Below are 19761 nucleotides of genomic sequence, written 5' to 3'. Positions count from 1 at the left end.
TGCAACTATATTTCCTATAGGGAGGGGTGGGTTGAAAATTGTTGTATTGAAAATTGTTATTCTATTTAACCATTGAACAAGTTTTTTTGAAATTAAGTATCAAGTAATTAAACAAATTAAATCTTAGTTTACGAAATTTGAATTATAGTTCGCACAAGTATATTCTAACTGTATTGTTTTTGACAATTCCTTCCCTACCCTACCCCAATCAAAGTCACTATGGCGTGACAGCAAGTGAGTGCATCACGTGTTTACTAGGAAGTTCATACAGAAGAACAGACAGGAAGAAATGGGGGCACGAAACATAAAAGGACATTTAGCCTTAAAAAAGTGGTTTTTCATCGTTATAGTCCTCGTTCTTACTACTACCCTTGGAAATGCAAGTCGCTTGGTACCTAATAAGCCTAATGCGAGTATAAAATTTCGGGATATCGAGAGATCAAGAGCTCAAAATGATGAATTTTTTAGTTCATCATTGTGCAACAGCACCAACGAGACGTGTTCACTGAACATAAAACAATCAGACATTGATGATTTCCTGGCACTTATACTCGACAAAGAAGCTCTTGCAGTCTTCATGTATGTCACTCTTACCAACGATACCGAAGATGTAGATGATGGAAAAGGAGAAGGGAATGGAAAAGTCTTTCCATTGTCGCTACAGAAGAAAGAAAAGTGGGCATGGTTACGAAACAGAAAGGCGAAGTTTCTTGCAACTTTGCCATACGACTTCGATATTCTTTCCCTTACTACGCTAACTAAAGATGTCTATGATCTAACGTTGAAAGTAAACTCCACGCCTTCGGATTGCTACTTGAAGCTAAGCTCAAACTGTTTACAAGATGAGATCGCGAAGATGATTTTGAACAATATTATGGCTGACATTAAAATGGGCACTGTTTGTCAGAAAGTTGGCGGGCTGTCTAGTGTAGTTGAAGATCATGGGTATAATTGCTGTCATCAAATCAGAAATGGCAGTGTCATTTGTAATGCTCCAATCAAAGATAATAAGTGGGTGAAATATGCACTTACATTCTTGTGGGCCATTTCATTTTCATTTGGTCTGCTTTCACCTTTGCTTTTGAATTACCTGCCGAAGGAGTTCAAGAAAGGGGGTAGACTTAAAAGATCAAGTTGTCGGGGTATGAAGAAGTCTGATTCTTGCTCGTCCTATGAGGGGTTTGAAGCAGCAGTGCTGAACAATGGTCGTCAAGTCATGATTTCTAAAGACAGTGGTCTACTTGATATAGTAAGGACCAGGACAGAATCAACAACTTGTTCCAGAATCAGTCGCTGTTTGTTTGTTATTCTTTTGAGTCTACTTCCTATTCTTCAGACATTATTATATCAATTCCTAAAGAAGTCAGAAGTTGGGATTTCAAACCAACTTTTAGGAGTTGGAAGTGCTTTTTTGACTCTCCTAGCTCCGACGGGGAAATATGTCGTGATGGCAGTCTATTGCTTCTGTATTTTACTGGTGGCAATTTCCATGGCAATCCCAAAAACTCTTTCAGACCTTGCAAGACGACTGTCAGGAAGGAAAGATGAGCAAAGCTTTCTTGGTTTCAAGAAACCACCTGAGCTCATCTGCCACTCAGACAAGCGTGGATTCCAGCTCATGTATGAGAACATGGTATTCCATCTGAATTGTCTGATGATGTACTCATTTTGGAAGTTTGTGTTTTCAGTCATGATTTATCCTCTTGGATGGTCAAAGACAGTGGTCAGTGAGAGCAATCTTGATGAAGAACCAGAAGACCACCATGAAGAACTCATTGAAGAAAATAAATCTGGAACATGTAGTAAATTACTTCGCACAATTTTACTATTGCTCGTTTTTCCAGTTTGGGTAGTTCTAATCATTAGTGCCTTCTTTCTTTACTTGTTGCCGGTTACCTATGTTGCATTCCGTATATGGAAGATGCTTTTCAAATTGGAACCTAACTGTACATGCTGCCAATCTATCCCTGTCTCTGTAAGACTAATTTCACTGCCAGCACTTTATATACTGTTTATAGTGTTTTGTATCTGCGTGGAAGCATCTTATTTCATGCTGATTTTAGAAATTAGCATCAACATTGTATTCCTCGGCAGCGTAATCGGCTTCACTACCATGGGGGTGATATTCTACATTGATGCATATATTTCCTATGTTGTGGTTATTGCCCTTGCTTTGTACTACATTGCAAAGGCAATTCAGAGATTCCATTTCAAACTCAAAAGACTCAAGGGTATCATTTTCAAAGAGTGTGAAGCCCATGATAATGAGCTCAGAGCAGAAGCAAGCATCAGAGAAACATTCAGTGGTCAAACCGGCATGTCAGAAAGGACCTCTTCAACAAGCTCCCTTCAAAAATCAACCAAATCCGTGGTCATTCTTGTCTTCTATGATGAGCAAAACATCCCAAACATATCTCTGAAGCTTTTCCTTATGGTTTTAAATGAGCTACTTCCATTTAAAAGAGTTTTGCTTGCCAAGATCCTGAGTTTATTAGTGATTTTTATTTACTTGATGTTAGTTTTTTTCTTTGTGATGTCATTGGTTGAGTTCCAAGCTGCAAATTCTGTAGTACAGGCACTGGCTCTCTTACTTCTTGGATTAATACCTGCAGTATTCAAGGGTAATCCAAGTGAATTTAAAGAGAAAGAGGAAAAAGGGATGACTTATCAAGTTCAAGAACAAATAAAGAAATACCGCAAGAGGTTTTTATAGGCATAAACACTGACATTTTACTCTTCCAAAGCAAGTTTAGGATCTCCTGGATGGCCATTGTGAAGCGTAAAGAAGGATTGATGGGATTTCTTTGGTGGTCGAGTGGAGCAAAATTAACATCCTTTAACATCCCATGATGTTGCTTAAATGTTTAATGGTCCAATACACAGATTAAAGGTCACCTTGTTGAAGAGACATTTGTTTTTATGAGCTATGACACAAACCTACAAGTCAGATCTAGAACAGTTTAGACTTCATGTATAGACCCTTTGCATCTGACATCAAAGCAGCTCAATTTGGAGGACAAAACAAAGGAATTTCCATCTCCTGAGAATTGGACACCTATTGTTATGTTGAGCTGCATTCCAACATACTGCAAGGAGTCTATTGCTGTTTTGAATATGTTTAAGCCTTGGCCGGCTGGGCAATTGGATCTAACCTGCAACACACAGGCATTGGTAAATGGTCAACCAACAACTTCCTGACACCTTACCATTACATTATCAACCACTTTCCAACACTTTACCGTATGATACAGGTTGGTCAGGATAGCCACCTAGCTGCATATTAGGAAGATAAGCATAATTAGATATACTGAGACTCAGTGCACTTCTGTAGTACACTAAATGCTACTTAAAAGCATCACACAACAAAGTCTGCAAGTGCAAATAAAGCCTTGAATTTTGGTTTAGGCATTTCCTAAACTCTTTCAAAAAGAAAAGAAGTAGCTACAAGTCTGTGAAAACTTATTGATTTATGTTTTTATGCGTATTGAAAATACAAATTATTATATTAATATTATTACATATTGTTTTTTTTCACAAGATATAACAATATCTGCTCTCTGAATCTGTATATAAAATTAATGGACCAATGATGTCCGGTTAAACAAAAGATGAACATCTTTTTCACTAGGTACTGTATGACAGGAATCCAAGATGTGTGACCAGCTAATATTATTTGGCTGCATTACTCTGTATTAGTTTGGATTATTACCAATTTAGATGTACAAATAATATAAATATTGTTTTTATAGAAAGAAAGAAAACATATTCCTGCTAGGATCATTGTAAATGTTAGTAATAGTGTTTTGGTTCACAGTGGCCAAGTACTAGGATTGACAAGCATTGACCAGACATAAAGTATAATCATTAGAGCAGCATTCATTAACCAGTGAAACCAAGTGTACTAATTAAGGTGTAGTAGTCGGATGAACAATAGAAAACAGTGCTAGAGTACAAACACTATAAGTGTGTAACATAAATACCACTAAATACTGCTAAATTATGCTAATCCTATTGTTTTCTATTGTTTAATTAGCACTATTTACTACTAAATAGTGCAAAGTGTTGCACACTTTTAGTGTTTGTACTCTACTAGTACTAAATAGTAATAGTACTAAACATGCTAAAGTGTATGTTTTGGGTTATTGCAAACTACTCCACTACCATTAATGTGCAATATGAAAATTACAGCCATATAGTGTGGACTAAAGTTTGTGACATTATGACCATTAGAGTTAACAAAAAAATTGATTGCAAAATATCAGATATTGTATAATTATGATATTAATTAATAGTAATATAATAAAGTAAAAGGAAACAAGAAATTTCAATGATCTAAGTGTGACGAAATGTTAAATATGGAAGCTCAACATAGCTCCACAGCCCCCGGGGGGCTGGGGGGGTACTCCGCCAGAATTTGGGTAGGAGTGTTCCGCTGGGATTCTGAAAAGGGTACCCTGTTTATGATAAAAAAACTCAAATTTGTAGACCCTGTTTATGACAAGAGATATAATTAATTGCACTGAGTTCCTGTTTCAATTATCATTTCATCTCGCATATCGTTTTTTTACGACCATAATAACCAGTTTCGGTCAATACGAAAGTAGAAACCCTGAATATGACAGGAAACTCAGGAAGAACTTGGAACTTGAGTGAAATTGCATACCCTGTTTATGACAAGAAGCTCGAAAAACCATACCCTGTTCAGCGGATCAACCCCGTATGAGTCCATATGATGGGATTACCCCCACGGGCACAACCCCCTCCGAGAGCGTTGCGTGACGACCATGGTAATTTGTGAATTTGTGGGATCCCTGTGCAATATGAGACCGCTGTTTAGTAAAGCAGAAAGCGCAAGTGGCGCAAAGCTAAAGATGGTGGATGGGGTGATCCTCACGGGAGTGAGTTGAATTCAGTTTATTCTCGTAATAAACTTTCGCTTTGGCTTGAAAAAAGTACTATTCAATAAAGAAAACCACCTTTGTCCTGAACTGGAGGTAAGCTTTTCCCGAAGATCGTTAAAAACTTGTGTTATTTTTGCTTGTTTTTTGGGGGCCAGACGTGACACACAAATTAAGTTTGCACGTGTTGAAATGCTTCAGTATAAAGCTAACTAATATCAATGTCATGATATTATAAGCAGCCATGGAAAAGAATGATGATGAAGTGACTAAAAGCATGCCGGAAGAAATGAAAAATAAGAATAAATGGTACGGAGATGCGATAGATTATTGGAAGGTAAGTAATCGTTGTCAATATTTTTATGGTTACAAGGGAGGGTGTGGGGGGGGGGGGGGGGGGGGGGGATCGGGGGAAGGAAGGAAGTTAAAAATAAAAATTATGCCGACTGAAGCCTACTTGTGGGCATGCATACTTTTCTTTTCTGAAACTACACATTGTGGGCAGACATTGTGCGATGTCTGGCTGTTCTTTTAAGCTCTAAGGTGGAGGTAATATAATTAAAAGTTTGAAATAGCTGTTCATTGGCGAAATATATCAGAACGACATGACTGGCCATTATGTGACCAGTCAATACTAAGTTTTTATTTTTCAAGTCACTGAATAATTTTTCCCTCACTTTACAGGAGATTCCTGCCACAGACAATGGTATGCTTGGAGGTTTTGCTCATATTTCCAGTGCCGATATTGATGGATCAAAAAAGTTTCTGAAACAATTTTTGGTAATTTTCACATTTGATGAAACATGTAGATATTTTTTGCTCACCATTATAAGTACAGTGAGTTTCTCCAGTGAGTTTTTTCTCTTGGGGCAAACTACATAACAAACAATATGTCTAATTAAAAAAAGAGCATTGTGTAGTTCCAGAAATTATCCATCCCACCCCACAGAGGAATTTGGAATTTGCAAAGGGTGGGGGCTCAGAGAAAGAACGAAAATTACAGACTGAGTTTGTTTGAAAGAAAATTGGAATTTCTGGGGGGGAGGGATATGGATAATTTCTGGGACTACACATTACTGTAAAATAACATGAATTATAAAATAACTGTTAGAAATCTCACATTCTGATTGGTTGAATGCACATTACATGCTTCATGAGAGCAAACAGCAGTGAGAAAGCGTGCACACTTTCAGTTTTGTCATTCCTGTAATTTGTATTATAAAAGAAATAAAAAACTTGTTTGCTGTGCTGTGTGCAGTCATAAAGCACTTGGGGATTGGCAGAACATTCAAGAAGTGTCGAGAAGCACTCTGCTACACGTCATGCTTCTCCTAACACTTTTCTCATGCTCTGCCAACCCCTGCATGCTTTATGACTGCACACAGCACACGTGCGCATTTTCTATTTCTTCATGGAAACACAATAATGCACAAATTTAAAAAATATTGTCAACCTCATTGATCACAATCTCTCTGGAAAAAAGGTATAAATTCTGAATCATAATTTGTCATGAGTTTTTGCTCAAAGAATAATTTTTTATATTTAGGAACCACAAGTGAAAAAGCAAAAGACAGAAAGCGACCAACCCAGAACACAATCGAGAGTTGCATTAGGTAACTATTAACCAATAATATTATCTAATATGGGTAAACACAGCCTGTTTGTAATTCATGGTTCTGACTTCAGACTTCACTTTTATTTATTCACTAGACTGTGGTGCTGGTATTGGTCGGGTTACTAAGCAACTGCTCATTCCTCTGTTTGACAAAGTTGACATGTTAGAGCAGAACAAGGATTTCTTAGACCATTGTGATGAATACATGGTATGTGTTCACTAGACAAGAAAACATCTTTTTCTTTAATTGTGTTTTAAATTTTGCATACTGTAATTTTATTATTTCTCATGTACTGTGTTTGAGCTGACATGAGTGGATAATCATCTGTGCAAAAATTTAAATTTAACTTTCAAACATGCCTGATAATAATTATTTGGACTTCACAAAATGCCAAAAAGTAGTGCCCATACTTGAAACTTAAGGTTAATTCTTTCATATTGTGTTTAGAAATACAGTATCTTGGTCTGACATAAGTATACTCGTGAACTTTTTTGTATACTTGGAGAAAACAAACATTTTATTCTCCCTCAAAGTCTTCAAAATTCTTAGAAAACGTGCTGAAATGCACACTTGCGAAAAACTTTTTTTAGTGTTGTGTGGGCTACCTGTGGACCACATTACATACAGAAAGCCCAATCAACTTTTAAAATAATTAAGATATACATTCTTGACTACCTTAAAAGCTTGGTTTTCACAATGGAATTAGAGCCAGAAATGTCTGTGTGTTTAATTTATTGCCAAGTGAAAACCAATCATCATAAACGTAAACACAAGCCAAAGGAATTTTACTCCAAATCTGTCACAGGTAAAATACCTGGCTTAATAATTTTTTTCTTCAATTTAGGGTGATCTAAGAAGTAAAATAGAGAATCTTTATCCTATTGGACTTCAGGTATTTCAAGAATCATGTAAATTTGCCAAATTCAGGGTGATTTCAATGATAGGGCTGTTTTTTAATTTTTTGTTTTTCATTATTCCTTATTCTTATTGCCGTTTGAATAAACAATGTATACAGCAGTAGTACCCTCACCCCTCCCCCCTTGGGTTTTAATTGGGTTTGGTTCCTGCCTCACATAAAAGTAGAGTTTGTTAATCTCTCCTAAGGATTTTTCTTGATGGGTTTTCCACATTTCCTCCCTCCAAAAAAAGGAGAGAAAAAAGCTAGATTCTGATTTAATCTGAACGTTAGTTGAGTTAGAAAGTCCTGAAGGGGTAAAATATGAGGTGGGATTTTGAAAAATGGGATTTTATGCACTGGGAATGGGATTTACAAACGGAGAAAATTGATCAAATATGGGATTGAGATTTGAGAAAAACAGGCTGGGACTATGGGATTTGGTCAAAATGGGGGCTCGGAAATTGAGATTAGGACCTATCCTCAGGAAGCTCATGGGGGGAGGGGTGGGGTTGACGAGTCAGGCAATCCACCACCCCTGGATCTTCCCTAGACATCACTCATCTTTTTACCCTGCAAACCATGTTCATTTGTCCTTCTTTCATCATGTGCCAGACCAATTTATTAACACCTAACATGTAAGTACTTCAACACATTGTCTAAAATACTGACAGTGCTATTTTTTATATAATTTTAAGGAGTTTGACCCAGAGCCAGGCCGATATGATGTGATTTGGTGTCAGTGGGTTATGGGGCATTTGACTGATGGTTAGTTATTAGTATATGTATCATATGTAATAGGACTACATGCTTTCCAATTAAGAAGTATAGGTAATAGGACTACGTGCCAATTTGGAAATAATTGGATGAAGAAAATTCCGAGGACTGACAAAATTGGTAGAGGCCGATAGGTCAAGTCCAATTTGGCAGTCAGTTGAATTTTTTGAATTCAATTATTTCCAAATTGGACAGACATGTAGTCCTATTGCAGACTAATTATATCATTCCAAGCTATACTAGACTGATCGAAAGAATGCGAATGGAAATGATCCAAATTAGTCTTTAATTTGGACAGGAAAGAAAATTTAAAAATAATACAATAGTTGCTTATGTGGGATTATAGAGTGATGATACAATTATTAAATGTAATAGGACTCCATGCTGTCCAATTAAGAAGTATTTGGATGATGAAAATTCCAAGCACTGTCGAAATTGGACGAAGCAGTAGGCCGAGCTTGGAGTCCTATTGGTAAAAGCTGGATTATGACCAGTTATTCTTAGTTATTACTATCAATGACTATTCCATAAAAAAATTTATCCTAATGAACTTTAAAATTCCAAATTTAATTAATTATTATAAAGATAGATGTTCAATTTTTGATTCGACAATTCTTGAAAACCAAAGAATATATTTTCTTTACAGATGACTTCATAGAATTTCTTAATCGATGTAAAAAAGGCTTGGCTGAGGGAGGGATAGTGTGCATAAAAGAAAACATTGTCACCAGGCAGGATTATGATATAGATGCAGTAGACAGTAGCGTAACAAGGTGAGGCAATCCATATCAAGATGTACAAATCTACAGTCAACTCTCTTTACAGTGGATACCCTCAGCATCATCACCTGGTGTGTCCATAATAATTATAGTAATAATGAGAATCTGTAGCACTTTTGCCAGTATTTTTCCCGAGATTTTGCTCCTGTCTACAATATCAAGGTGTCTGTAATATCGGGTTGTCTCCAAGGCGATTGTGACTTATGCTTACCCTAGTATCAGTTTCTTACTGAGTGAAACGCTGAGGGTTAAAACCATTTTTAAAAAGTTTACTGCCAATCACCCAGCTTTTCCTCCCTTCCTCAATAAAAGAATTTTAGATTCTCTCATTTCATTCATACATTGATTCATTCGTTTTTCTTTGTATCAGATCTCATCAACATTTTGCAAAGCTGTTTGAGAGGGCCAATATGACAGTTTTGAAGAGAGAAACTCAATCCAATTTCCCAAAAGAAATCTACAAAGTCAATATGTAAGTAATCTACAACTGAAATTAAGCAATAAAATGCCTACTGTAATACTCCCTACTGGTCATAACTGTCATGCGCAAAAGTTCTTTTAGATTAAAGTCGGGATTACATACTAGAGAAATTTTCTCTGCAACTTTTCTGAAAGAGCGTTGCGACACAAGTTGCATGGAGCATTGCAGCGTGTAACCTACTGCGCAATTTTTTAAAAAAATGTTGTGAGAAAAGTTGCAGCAATTGTTTGCATCTCAGTTGCACTGCGTAAACACTCTTGCAAGAGAAAATTGCTCCGTGTAATCGTGCCTTAAGGAAATCTGATTTTTTTATGCCATTCAGTAATAATCCCATAATTATTTCCTGCAGAGGGCCAGTAAACACAAAAAAAAAAACAATTACATTTTACTCGGTAAAATGAATTAGTGAAATTTCCAGCTCAAATCATTCTTAACTTGAAATTTGGTTTTCGCTGTTCATCAATCAAAAATAATCAGTTGGTACCTTGTATGATTTTGATTGGCAGCAGTGAAAAACCAATTTCACATCAAGTCGTTGAGATGTCTGGGGTTGCAGAATATTGAAAACCGCAGTAATCATATTAATATTAGTTTTATGTTTTTCAGGTATGCACTGGTTGCTAATGACACTCAAGAATAAATTACTTACAGTAGAAATTTTATTTATTTTATATTTTTGTGATAACTACTACCGGTAATAAAGGATGCTTTGATATTAGGAGATGGTGAAATATTGTTTTGTAGTACGTATATTAATTTTGTAGTACGTATATTAAGCAACTAATAACCCTAGACTGTGAGCAGTCCCTCTATTTACCTTGGTCACTGTCCGTCTGTCCAAGGAAGATTGGTTACGAGTCAAAGTCCCTGGGGGAGGGGGCTGGGGAGGGAAGGACGAAATGAAAATAGAGCTCGCAGTCTACTAATAACCCAGAAGTCCTGAGCTGAGTATTCAGTGGTTTAAAGTCTGAGCCATCAAATATTTTTTCCTTAGGACAAACCTGCTTAATAGACCTCCTTAGCTCACGCGTAATGTTTTCCCATTTCCCAATGTGTCAATTAAATGTCCAACCAGACTCACTTAGAGCGGAGGTATTCAATTAGTTGAACATGTACGAGGACTCCCAGTTTGCTTTACTTTCATTCTCGAAAATGTGACTCTTGAGTATACCAGTCTTCGATTTTATATTAAAAATTTCAAGAAACAAACACCTTATTCGTATTCTCAAAAGAATTGTAACAATAAAATATGAAAATATGTTTTAAAAAGGACTGTGGTAGTTTAGGTATGAAACGTCATTGGGGTGAGGGTCTATTGGAGGTTTTAAACCGCTAGCCCTCTAAAATCTCGGGCTCCTCAACGGAACAAGCACTTCAATAGTTCAGTCACAACATGCACATTAAGGCTGTTACCAAGGAGGCGATATCGCTGCTTCACAGAAATGTCTTGTGGAAAACCTAAGATAAAAGATATTTGAGGTTTAAACAAACATTTAATTTAAATTTAGACAACGTCTATACTAATGCGTTTTCGTAACACTCCATCCAAAACCGCTTAGAAAGTTTAGCTTCCACACTAAACTCGCAGAGCTTTGGCTCTGGGCAACAATTAGAAATCATTCAATATCGTCACCTGCGCAAGCGAAAAACAAAAATGCCGGTCATTATATGAAGACTGGCCTCCGTTTTCGCCGTTTATACTAATACGATAGGCCTCCGTTTTCAAATGTCTCCACTCTGGAGAGCTGTTCAAACGTTCTAGTGTGAACGCAAGGCTAAAACACATTGAACTTTACGCCTTCTTTAAACGAAAGACGCATTCAATGATGGGCATCCACATTAATGCGTTTTCGCTGGAAAACGCATACAACTTTTCGATGTCATTTGACCTTGCACCTGTACTAAAACGCTCGAAGACGCTGAGCGTTTTTATCCAAAACGCGTTCATTTGAAAACGCTCTCCAGAGTAGTGACGTTTGAAAACGCCGGAGGCCTATCATATTTGTCTGTGACAGCGAAAACTCGGAGACTTTTGAAAACGCTGACTTCGTATACACCGGCACGTCTGTTTTTCGCATTTTTTAAACATAGCTGATGAATTGCCCGTGGTCAAATAAAGATTATCTATCTATCTGCGCAGATGACGTTATTACACCATTTTTGATAACATCTGCGTTTTTGATGTCTTTAGTTTGGGCAGATAAAAAACGCGATGAAAACGCTTCTATGCGTTTTTGGTGAACCATAAACGGAGCGTTTCGAAAACGCATTAATGCGTACGTGGCCTCAGAGAAACAGGAATATCTCGTTCATTGTGAATTTAGAAGTATATTGATGTTTATAGAAAAGATATATAGAGAGCCTGGAGAGGTACCCAGAAGTACAGTATTTTTGGGTCACTGTGTTCGATGTGAATTTTGAAGTGATGTTTCTAAAAAAAAAAGAGAGATACTGGAGAGGTACCCAGAAGTATTTTTGGGTCACTGTGTTCAATGTGAATTTAGTAGTGTTGATTGATGTTTCTAGAGAATTAATAATTAGAGAACCTGGAGAGGTTCTTGGAACTTCCTTATTTTGCTTACCAAATGATTTTGGAAATTTCATGATATTTGCCACTTCTCTTGGGGTAAAATATCTTAATCTTAGATCAGATAAAACTGCAGCTCTCTGTGAATCACTGGCTTCTGTCCCAAGTGCTCTGTATTCATTGAATATCGCTGTGTCCTGTAACAACAACAAAATCAATAGAGGTTTTTTCACCATCATGTGAAGGCAGCCATGTTAGATGACAGGAACAATACAGTCGTTTTACACATAGTTAATCGAGGGGACTCGATTAACTATGTTTTACATTAGAAAGAATCAAATTCCCGAGAGCAAAGGGACGTTATTGTTCTGCCATTTAACCACAGGAAGCCCAAGCAGTATTATGGGATGGGCACGTGGAATCAGAGTCGGACCCGGAATCAGGAGTATCTTTAGTTATGACCAAGTGTAAACAGAAAACAAAGTCGGAATCGGAGCCAGAAATGCATTGGAATCGAAAGGTTTCTTTTTTTTTTCGACTTTCGCTTTTGCACTAACGTGTACATGATGACGGGCAGTTTTTTATTCGCTTGCAATTTTATGCATGAACTGCTTCCGATTCAGACTCCATCGCAAGTAAGATACCAGGCGGCTTAAGCAATAGAAGAAATACACTGACTGAATGTGGGGGGCTATGTACAATGTAGGGATTTATTGCAATTTTAAAGAATTTCATTCTTGATTTTTTTGACTTTTCTAAGATAGCAGACATGATGCATTGTGGTCTAGCTTAAGTACAAACATCTCTTGTTCATTATATGCATTATATGGTATTATTTGTACCCAAGCTAGACCACAATGCATCATGTTTATCATGTTTAACTCAGAAAAGGCCTATAGTACTTACATCTATATCAGCAGTTCTGAGAACAGATCCTGTGCCTTCTGCATAATGGCCATATCTGTGGTTCAATGTAAAAGCACATTATGTGATTAACTTACTGAAGAAATAGAAAACGCGCGCTCGTGCTGTGTGCAGTTATAAAGCACGCAATGGTTGGCAGAACACGAGAGAAGTAGGAGACTTCTCGAGCGTTTTGCCAATCCCCAAGTGCTTTATAACTGCACACAGCACAGCAAGCAAGTTTTTTATTTCTTTTATAAAATACAAATTACATAAATTACGAAACTGAAAATGCGCGCGCGTGCTATATGCTCTCTTAAAGCACGCTCCCGACCAATCAGAACGCGAGAATTAGAGCAGTTATTTTATAATTAACAAATAAAACAACTTTTTCCGTGCTCCGTTCAGTAATAAAGCACGCAGGAAGTGACATAAGCACGAAAGAAGTCGTAAGGAGATGCACGAGCCGTAGGCGAAGATCATACTTCTTGATCACTGAACGGAGAACGGAAAAAGTTGTTTTATTCGTTTAACTATATAGTTGATAATTTTATTTCGGTATTTAACTTATTTACGCAAAACGAAAGGCGGTCGCAGGATCTATCAGCGCGCGCGGATGGCGTCAGCACTGTGCTCCATTCACTTACAAAGCACAGTTTTTGACCAATCAGCTCGCGCATACTATCCTAACTATATAATAAAGGCATATATTAAGCAAATCTTAACACGAATAACAGGGATCGAAATAAGCAATAGCAACTAGCCAAGTGCTGGTGCTTTTCTTGACTTTGCTTTAGATAAAAAACTATCTACTAGCAAACATTTGCAAGTAAGGACTCGGATAAGGACTTTAAACCGTAGGCCCTGTCTCCCAACCCTTCCTAACCTGCAAAAAAATGGGGGACATAAAAGTACCTGTTGAATTATTCGTTAAGAGTAGGGGATTGTCTCCCGGTTCAACAGCCCACCCCTGTCTGGAGACATAACGCTAATGTACTAACAAAATCACTCATGAAATTGTAAGCTGCACGGCTGCTACTAGCGCCTTAATATGCAGCCCGTAAAGTCCTCCACTGGTCATTAATGTAAAGTGCATTGAGACGTTGTATAAATGCGCTATACAAGAACCTCCCATTATTATTATTATTAAGTAAATGTTTCCGGATCTGACCAATTTTTTAAATTAAGAAACAGAAATTCAAATATCTGCTTATGATTTTTGCATGTGTAATTAAGAAGTGCTGCTTAAACATGAAATCATTCCTTTAAACTTACGCTTTGGTGAAACAACAGGAGTGAGTGGATGCGGGAGTGACGATATCTAGAAAATAACAGTACATTTATCTAAACCAAAGTAAGTCTTCCTTAGTAGGTAATTTGTACAAATCCCTTATAGCTCAAGATATTATATCATGCACTCATATACCTCCCTTATGATGGGACCAGACTAAATCTATGTAAAGTTATGATAATGATGATGACGATAATGATGATGTACACTGTAAATGATGATGATGATAATGATTATGATAATGGGGAAGTATGGGTGGCATAGCGGAGAAAGTGCTCGCCTCTTACCAATGTGACACGGGTTCAATCCTCGGGTTTTCCTCCCTCTGCAAAACTTACAATGTAACTTCTAAATTCTAATTTGATCTACAGTAGAAGGGTCTAGATGAAAATCACTATGTGTAATTCTAGTTACCCTACCGAATTGTGTAGTTTTTTTATTTTTTTATTTTTTATGAGGATAATGATGATATAGATGATGATGATGACTGATGATGATGATGATGAACATGATAATGATGATGATTGATGATGATGATGAGGAACATTGATGATGAGGATCAAGATCATGAACAATGTATATGATGAAGGTTATGATTAATACTAATCTAGAATTATTACTTACCAAGCACAAGTGCAAATCGACTCAGCACTTTTTCAGGCAAGAGAAATTGGCTAAAACATTCCTCGCTTTCCCCTTTTTCCAAATATTCTAAAAGAGTCAGTTTTTTCCTATCAACATTTTGAGATGAAGTCCATTCATTACGACTGTTATCTTCAGTTCTGTTATTCACTCCAAGTTGATTCAATACTGTCGACTCAGATTGATCAGGCTTGCATACTGTTGACGAAGGACAAGTACAAGCCTGTTTATTTTCTAAAGACTGAGGTACATGATTATTGTCACTTGTAGAGAGAGAATCGCTGTTATCTTTGCACAGATTGCTATGTTTTACATCTGTTGTGTTATTGCAGCTTGAGCAAGCAGATTGGTGATTACCATTACTCAACTTTATATTCTTTACAGGTGGAATTTGATTTATAACCTGAAATTAAGGTATAGAAGTATATCATAAAAGCATATATTCAATATATACAAATTTTCTTCAATAGTATATTGTAAAGAAGTAAAAGATCACCATTAGCACACGTACACCATGACCACATCAACATCTTCATCATAATATTTTCAATCTCATCATCATTATCATCATTGACATCATCAACATCATCTTCATCATCACAATCACCACTACCATTGTCTTCATTATCATCACCACCATCATCTTCATCACCATCATCATTATGCACGACCAACACAACTATCATCATCATCTTCATCATGCATCATCAGCACCATTATCATATCCATCACCATCACCGATACCTCATCATCATGCATCACCATCACAACTATCATCATCAATTTCATCATCATGCATCATCAGCACCATTATCATATCCATCACCATCACTGATGCCATCTACTGTAACCAGCACCACAAAAATCACAATCTTCACCATCACCACCACCCTTTTCTCATCTCTATGGCCATCCCGCATTCCCAATCAATATTATTAAGTTAATAATTACCTGCTCTGGCTGAGTACTGAAATAAAACTGATGTGGCTTTCGTTTTGCCAGCATGTAATATCGAAGCCTTGAGTTGGGAATGCCAAACTGACAGAGGTATTAGAAAAATGTGTTATTGAATGTGAACATGAATTCTTAAAACAACATTCCAGTAACTAAATGTTAATGTTTTTTTACCTGATTTGGTGATAACAAGAATTCCTGCAAGTAAATAAATAACATCCATTACTAGTTTTTCTGAAAATCATGAGGTAATATCAAATCAATAAATGATTATATTCGGCCTCTTTTTCTGCCCTCTGTTTTAATTACTTTAATTTTTGAATTATTTGTTACAACAAAGAATTTGCAGCATGTGGGGTGGCAATACAGTATATGAGCAACATTCAATATTTGTGTACTCCATGACCAGCCAAACATCTTGACAATCCTCAGCCAGTTGTTAGCAGTCTATCATTGGTCAACAGTAAGCAGACTTGTCAATCAACATGTTTCAGTTGATCAAAACTGATTCTTTGATGACCTTGTTTTTATGCACTTATTGCCAGGCCTTGCTTGCCATCAGCATAGATTGGTTCATAATCCAATTACATTAAGTATCCATTATCATTCCATGTATAGCTTGGTCCATGCTATTATACTGTGAATATGAAATGCATGTAGACATGCATTACCTGATATGTATAATCTTTTTCTTTCAATGTGTTAATGAACTGTTCCCTGAAAAATCCATAAAAGCATACATAGAAGCATACATGTACATGATTGTAAGTATTGTACTTCACAACACCACAAACCTTAGAGCTAGGAATATTTTTTGAAATCAATGTGGCTTCAATGATAACTTGCACTAACAAGTATACCCCCTTAAAACTAGCAGTTGTGACAAAATGAACATCAGAAATAAGGAGAGCTGCACCTTGATTATTAGTACAAGGGCAAAGTTTCAGCTCTTACAAATCCTTATGAAACATTTAGTTTCATATCTGATTTATGATTTATGATATTTTTTCCCATGAGGGCAGGGACACCACAACAGCATAGCCAATTACAGTGGGCCCTGTTTAGCACGGGCACTGATTATGGTCATCACCAGCTTCTTCAGTGGATCTTTTATGTCCACCTTATACAGGGTTATATCTAGTTAATGCCATTACTTCTATTTTGCTTGTTGTGAGCTGAAACTCTGCCTCCCTACTAATATAGAGATCCTCTTATCGTTCATTTTGACACAACTGCTCATTTAGACGAGGTAGCGTCACATGACCTGTCAGTGCGTTTTCCATTAGGTTGCTGATCAGTCCGAGCGGCCATTTCTCAAATGGTACCAATAGTTTTTAGAACTGGTTTGGCCCTCATTGGTCCAGATCATTATCAGTTTCCTAATTTTAAAAAGCTGGTACAAATAAATGGTTGTGGTTCTAAGAACTGGTACATATACTATTGTAACTGGCTGCTTGGACCGATTGGCTCAACTTACTGCAATGTTCATAAACATGCAAACTCTGTTTGCGAGCTGCACACTGAAATTTGGTTTTTGCTGGGCACCGCCAGTCAAAAATATGAAAGGTACCAACTGATTAAGTTTGATTGACAGCAGCTAAAAAGACAAATTTCAGAGTACAGCTCGCAGACAGAGAGTTCACACGTTTATGAAAATTGCAGTAACGGAAAGCAACTTGCACCCCAAGACTACCCCAGGTAGCTGACGTCTGTAACATGAAGGGACACAGGAAGTTATCAGCTATCGCATTATGGTACATGGTACATACCTGGTGTCAGATTCCTCAAATCCTTTTACATTTTCCATCAGAATATAATCAGGTGGGTGTGATAATCTATGAATTCATTATAAAGAAATATGAGACAAAAAAATTACAAATCATGGAACCTGATTGCAATAAAAAGATTTTTTTAGTTATTCTTACTTTGAGATTAAATCCAAAATGTGTAGAAAACTCTTACATCTAGGATCACTTGAAGCACCTTTGAGACCAACCCTTATAAACAATAAAAAACATTGACCAATCAAGCATATTAAATATTCCATAGCTGGGTTTCACTCAGCTGATAAAAGTCTTAGAATCTCATTATCTGCTTCACAATATGGTGGTCAAACACTGACCACCATGTACTGTCAGCCAGAAAGAATTACTGGGTTTCAATCTGCTCTTAAAAGTTTTTGAATTACCTAAACTGCTCCAAATGGTGGTCAAACACTGAGCACCATGTGCTGTCAAGCATGAAGAATCTATCTCCAAAACTTGTGATTCAGCGGATTAACAAGAAACAGTGTCTATAATGGTCCCCCTCCCTCAACCCCTGAACAAGAGAGCTGCTATGCAAGCTAATAGTTGAAAAGCTAGTAAATTGTTTATTATATAAACAAAAATAGATATTTCATTGCTAATTATATAATATAAACAGTTATTACCTGGTAAATGGTTGACAAGGAGGAGACATCAATATTACATCAGCATTCATTTTATCAAGGTCACTTGTAGAAAGGCCCTGAAAAGAAAATTTTTATTCATCACTGGTATGTATTATAGAAAATTTACTAGCCTGCATAGTGGCACTCAATCATGGGGTTGAAATTTGGAGTGAGACTGGCAAGGAGGAGGGGGAGGGGGAGGGAAAAGGGGCATATTTAGCAAAGGATTCCATCAGGGCTGAGCCTGCTTAATATTTCATCAGGTAGGGTTAAAATTGACTGCTGAATGCCTATGTTAAGACATGATGACTGCTCAAACACAAGACTGATTGAGTGACCAGACAATGTAACTGGTCAAGAAGACCAGCCTATTAAAGAGGCATTTGACTGGACAACGTGCCAGATTTGGACAGCCATCCATTTATCATGTACATTCCAGTTCCTTCCCAAGCAAACAAAAGGACAGAACATGACCAACATCAGGCAACCTGGCTGACCAACAGCCTGGATAGTCTAAGAGCCTTTGGCTTCATGGGCTAGCGAATGTTTCTGTCGCGACGAAGAAGGTTTTGGTGGACGTCAATCACAAGGCCTTTCCATAACATTGTTGGAAAACACAAAGCTTATGGGCACGTGCCTATAGAATGTCATGGAAACGCCTTGATTGACGTCCACCAAAAGCTTCTTCGTCGCGACAGAAACAATCGCTAGAGCGACGCGAGTGATTGAGAATGGCTGTAACTCATCTTATACTAAAATTGGTATATGATCGTATGTGATCACATGAAATATCTACACAAACCTCGATGTTCCGTTGGCACAAAGAGGTTTCAGGAAAGTTATGTTTGTAGACAGAATTTGCCGTAGTATTGATTTCAAAAGCAGCGACTACGTTTGTTTTTAAACCACAGGCTGAAAAAATACAAGAATATCAATAGAAACGTAAAATTTTGTCAGCTGTTTAGCTCTTTGGAAAACAAATACCAACATTACAAAAGTTATCATGCCTTTAGCTGCATAGTGCATGCCTCCTATACCGCTGTAAAACTCCAGAACACGATAAACTTTGTCTCTTTTTTCAAAATCACTGGAAGCCGCCATTTTGGATTTGGCGCTCAGCCTCGTTGATACCACAGGGAGCCCAAGGAGCCGCGATATCGTTTGCAAACTCATCTCATAAGATGTTTAAAACACGTTATAAATTTTTTTTATTATCTCATTAATACTACTTATTTTGCTTACTTGTGTATCATGGATTATTCGTAATCAATTTTCAACATTCTAAATTCTCAAACTATACTTATTCACATTTTTCCCCGCTACTTTCAACCATATTTTTTCCAAATAACACTAGGGTGTAGGAAGCTTCTTCATTAACTCTTTGGGTTGTATTCCTGCACTCTACCACCATAATAATTTACCCTTATGTATTTTCATGTATTATTTTATATTGTTGTAAGTGGAAAAAAACTTGAAATCTTGAAGTGCTTGCTCGATACGTTTTGGTGGATTTAAGCAGCTCCCCCCCCCCCCCCCCCCCCCCCCCCCCCCCCCCCCATCATTATAT

The 19761-nt window shown here is 37.1% G+C and overlaps 3 protein-coding genes across 4 annotated transcripts; 2 read left to right on the top strand and 1 right to left on the bottom strand.

Moving 5' to 3' along the window:
- The first annotated feature begins 275 nt into the window (after nt 1-275).
- On the top strand, nt 276-4310 carry LOC116306441 (uncharacterized). The gene has a single exon (XM_031716508.1). It carries the CDS (start codon nt 290-292, stop codon nt 2711-2713), a length of 2424 nt encoding a protein of 807 aa, XP_031572368.1. The 5' UTR covers nt 276-289; the 3' UTR covers nt 2714-4310.
- A 543-nt stretch (nt 4311-4853) lies between these two features.
- Nucleotides 4854-10164, top strand: LOC116306455 (N-terminal Xaa-Pro-Lys N-methyltransferase 1). Of its 2 annotated transcripts, none has more exons than XM_031716520.1 (10): nt 4854-4994; nt 5141-5235; nt 5583-5678; nt 6445-6511; nt 6609-6721; nt 7359-7406; nt 8108-8177; nt 8833-8959; nt 9336-9437; nt 10053-10164. In XM_031716520.1, exons 2-10 carry the CDS (start codon nt 5143-5145, stop codon nt 10084-10086), a joined length of 750 nt encoding a protein of 249 aa, XP_031572380.1. In that variant the 5' UTR covers nt 4854-4994; nt 5141-5142; the 3' UTR covers nt 10087-10164. The 2 variants fall into 2 exon arrangements, with proteins under 2 accessions (XP_031572380.1, XP_031572381.1); XM_031716521.1 differs by having other exon boundaries at nt 4862-4994; nt 5138-5235.
- Nucleotides 10165-10612: 448 nt separating this feature from the next.
- LOC116306454 (tRNA (cytosine(38)-C(5))-methyltransferase) lies at nt 10613-19303 on the bottom strand. Its single transcript, XM_031716519.2, has 13 exons — nt 19202-19303; nt 18997-19106; nt 18195-18271; nt 17689-17760; nt 17533-17598; nt 16435-16480; nt 15938-15961; nt 15761-15847; nt 14792-15212; nt 14152-14197; nt 12880-12934; nt 12029-12170; nt 10613-10904 (listed from the first exon to the last, which is right to left on the bottom strand). Exons 1-13 carry the CDS (start codon nt 19293-19295, stop codon nt 10804-10806), a joined length of 1341 nt encoding a protein of 446 aa, XP_031572379.1. The 5' UTR covers nt 19296-19303; the 3' UTR covers nt 10613-10803.
- Nucleotides 19304-19761: the final 458 nt, after the last annotated feature.

Source organism: Actinia tenebrosa, unplaced genomic scaffold (genome assembly GCF_029948245.1).
Source record: "Actinia tenebrosa isolate PJP-AT-01 unplaced genomic scaffold, QUT_ActTen_1.0 PGA_scaffold7__59_contigs__length_16204524, whole genome shotgun sequence".
Taxonomy (NCBI): domain Eukaryota; kingdom Metazoa; phylum Cnidaria; class Anthozoa; order Actiniaria; family Actiniidae; genus Actinia; species Actinia tenebrosa.
Note: the sequence above shows the minus strand (reverse complement) of the source record. Positions and strands in the feature narration are given on the sequence as shown.

What these genes read in the sequence shown, in the direction of transcription:
- LOC116306455 (XM_031716520.1), top strand. Translation starts at nt 5,143, where the DNA reads ATGGAAAAGAATGATGATGAAGTGACTAAAAGCATGCCGGAAGAAATG. An exon ending in AGTTTCTGAAACAATTTTTG is followed by an intron (nt 5,679 to 6,444) that starts GTAATTTTCACA and finishes TTTTATATTTAG; the next exon opens with GAACCACAAGTGAAAAAGCA. An exon ending in GAAATCTACAAAGTCAATAT is followed by an intron (nt 9,438 to 10,052) that starts GTAAGTAATCTA and finishes TATGTTTTTCAG; the next exon opens with GTATGCACTGGTTGCTAATG.
- LOC116306454 (XM_031716519.2), bottom strand. Translation starts at nt 19,295, where the DNA reads ATGGCGGCTTCCAGTGATTTTGAAAAAAGAGACAAAGTTTATCGTGTT. An exon ending in TGTGCCAACGGAACATCGAG is followed by an intron (nt 18,272 to 18,996) that starts GTTTGTGTAGAT and finishes TTTTCTTTTCAG; the next exon opens with GGCCTTTCTACAAGTGACCT. An exon ending in ATTTTGGATTTAATCTCAAA is followed by an intron (nt 17,599 to 17,688) that starts GTAAGAATAACT and finishes ATGAATTCATAG; the next exon opens with ATTATCACACCCACCTGATT.
- LOC116306441 (XM_031716508.1), top strand. Translation starts at nt 290, where the DNA reads ATGGGGGCACGAAACATAAAAGGACATTTAGCCTTAAAAAAGTGGTTT.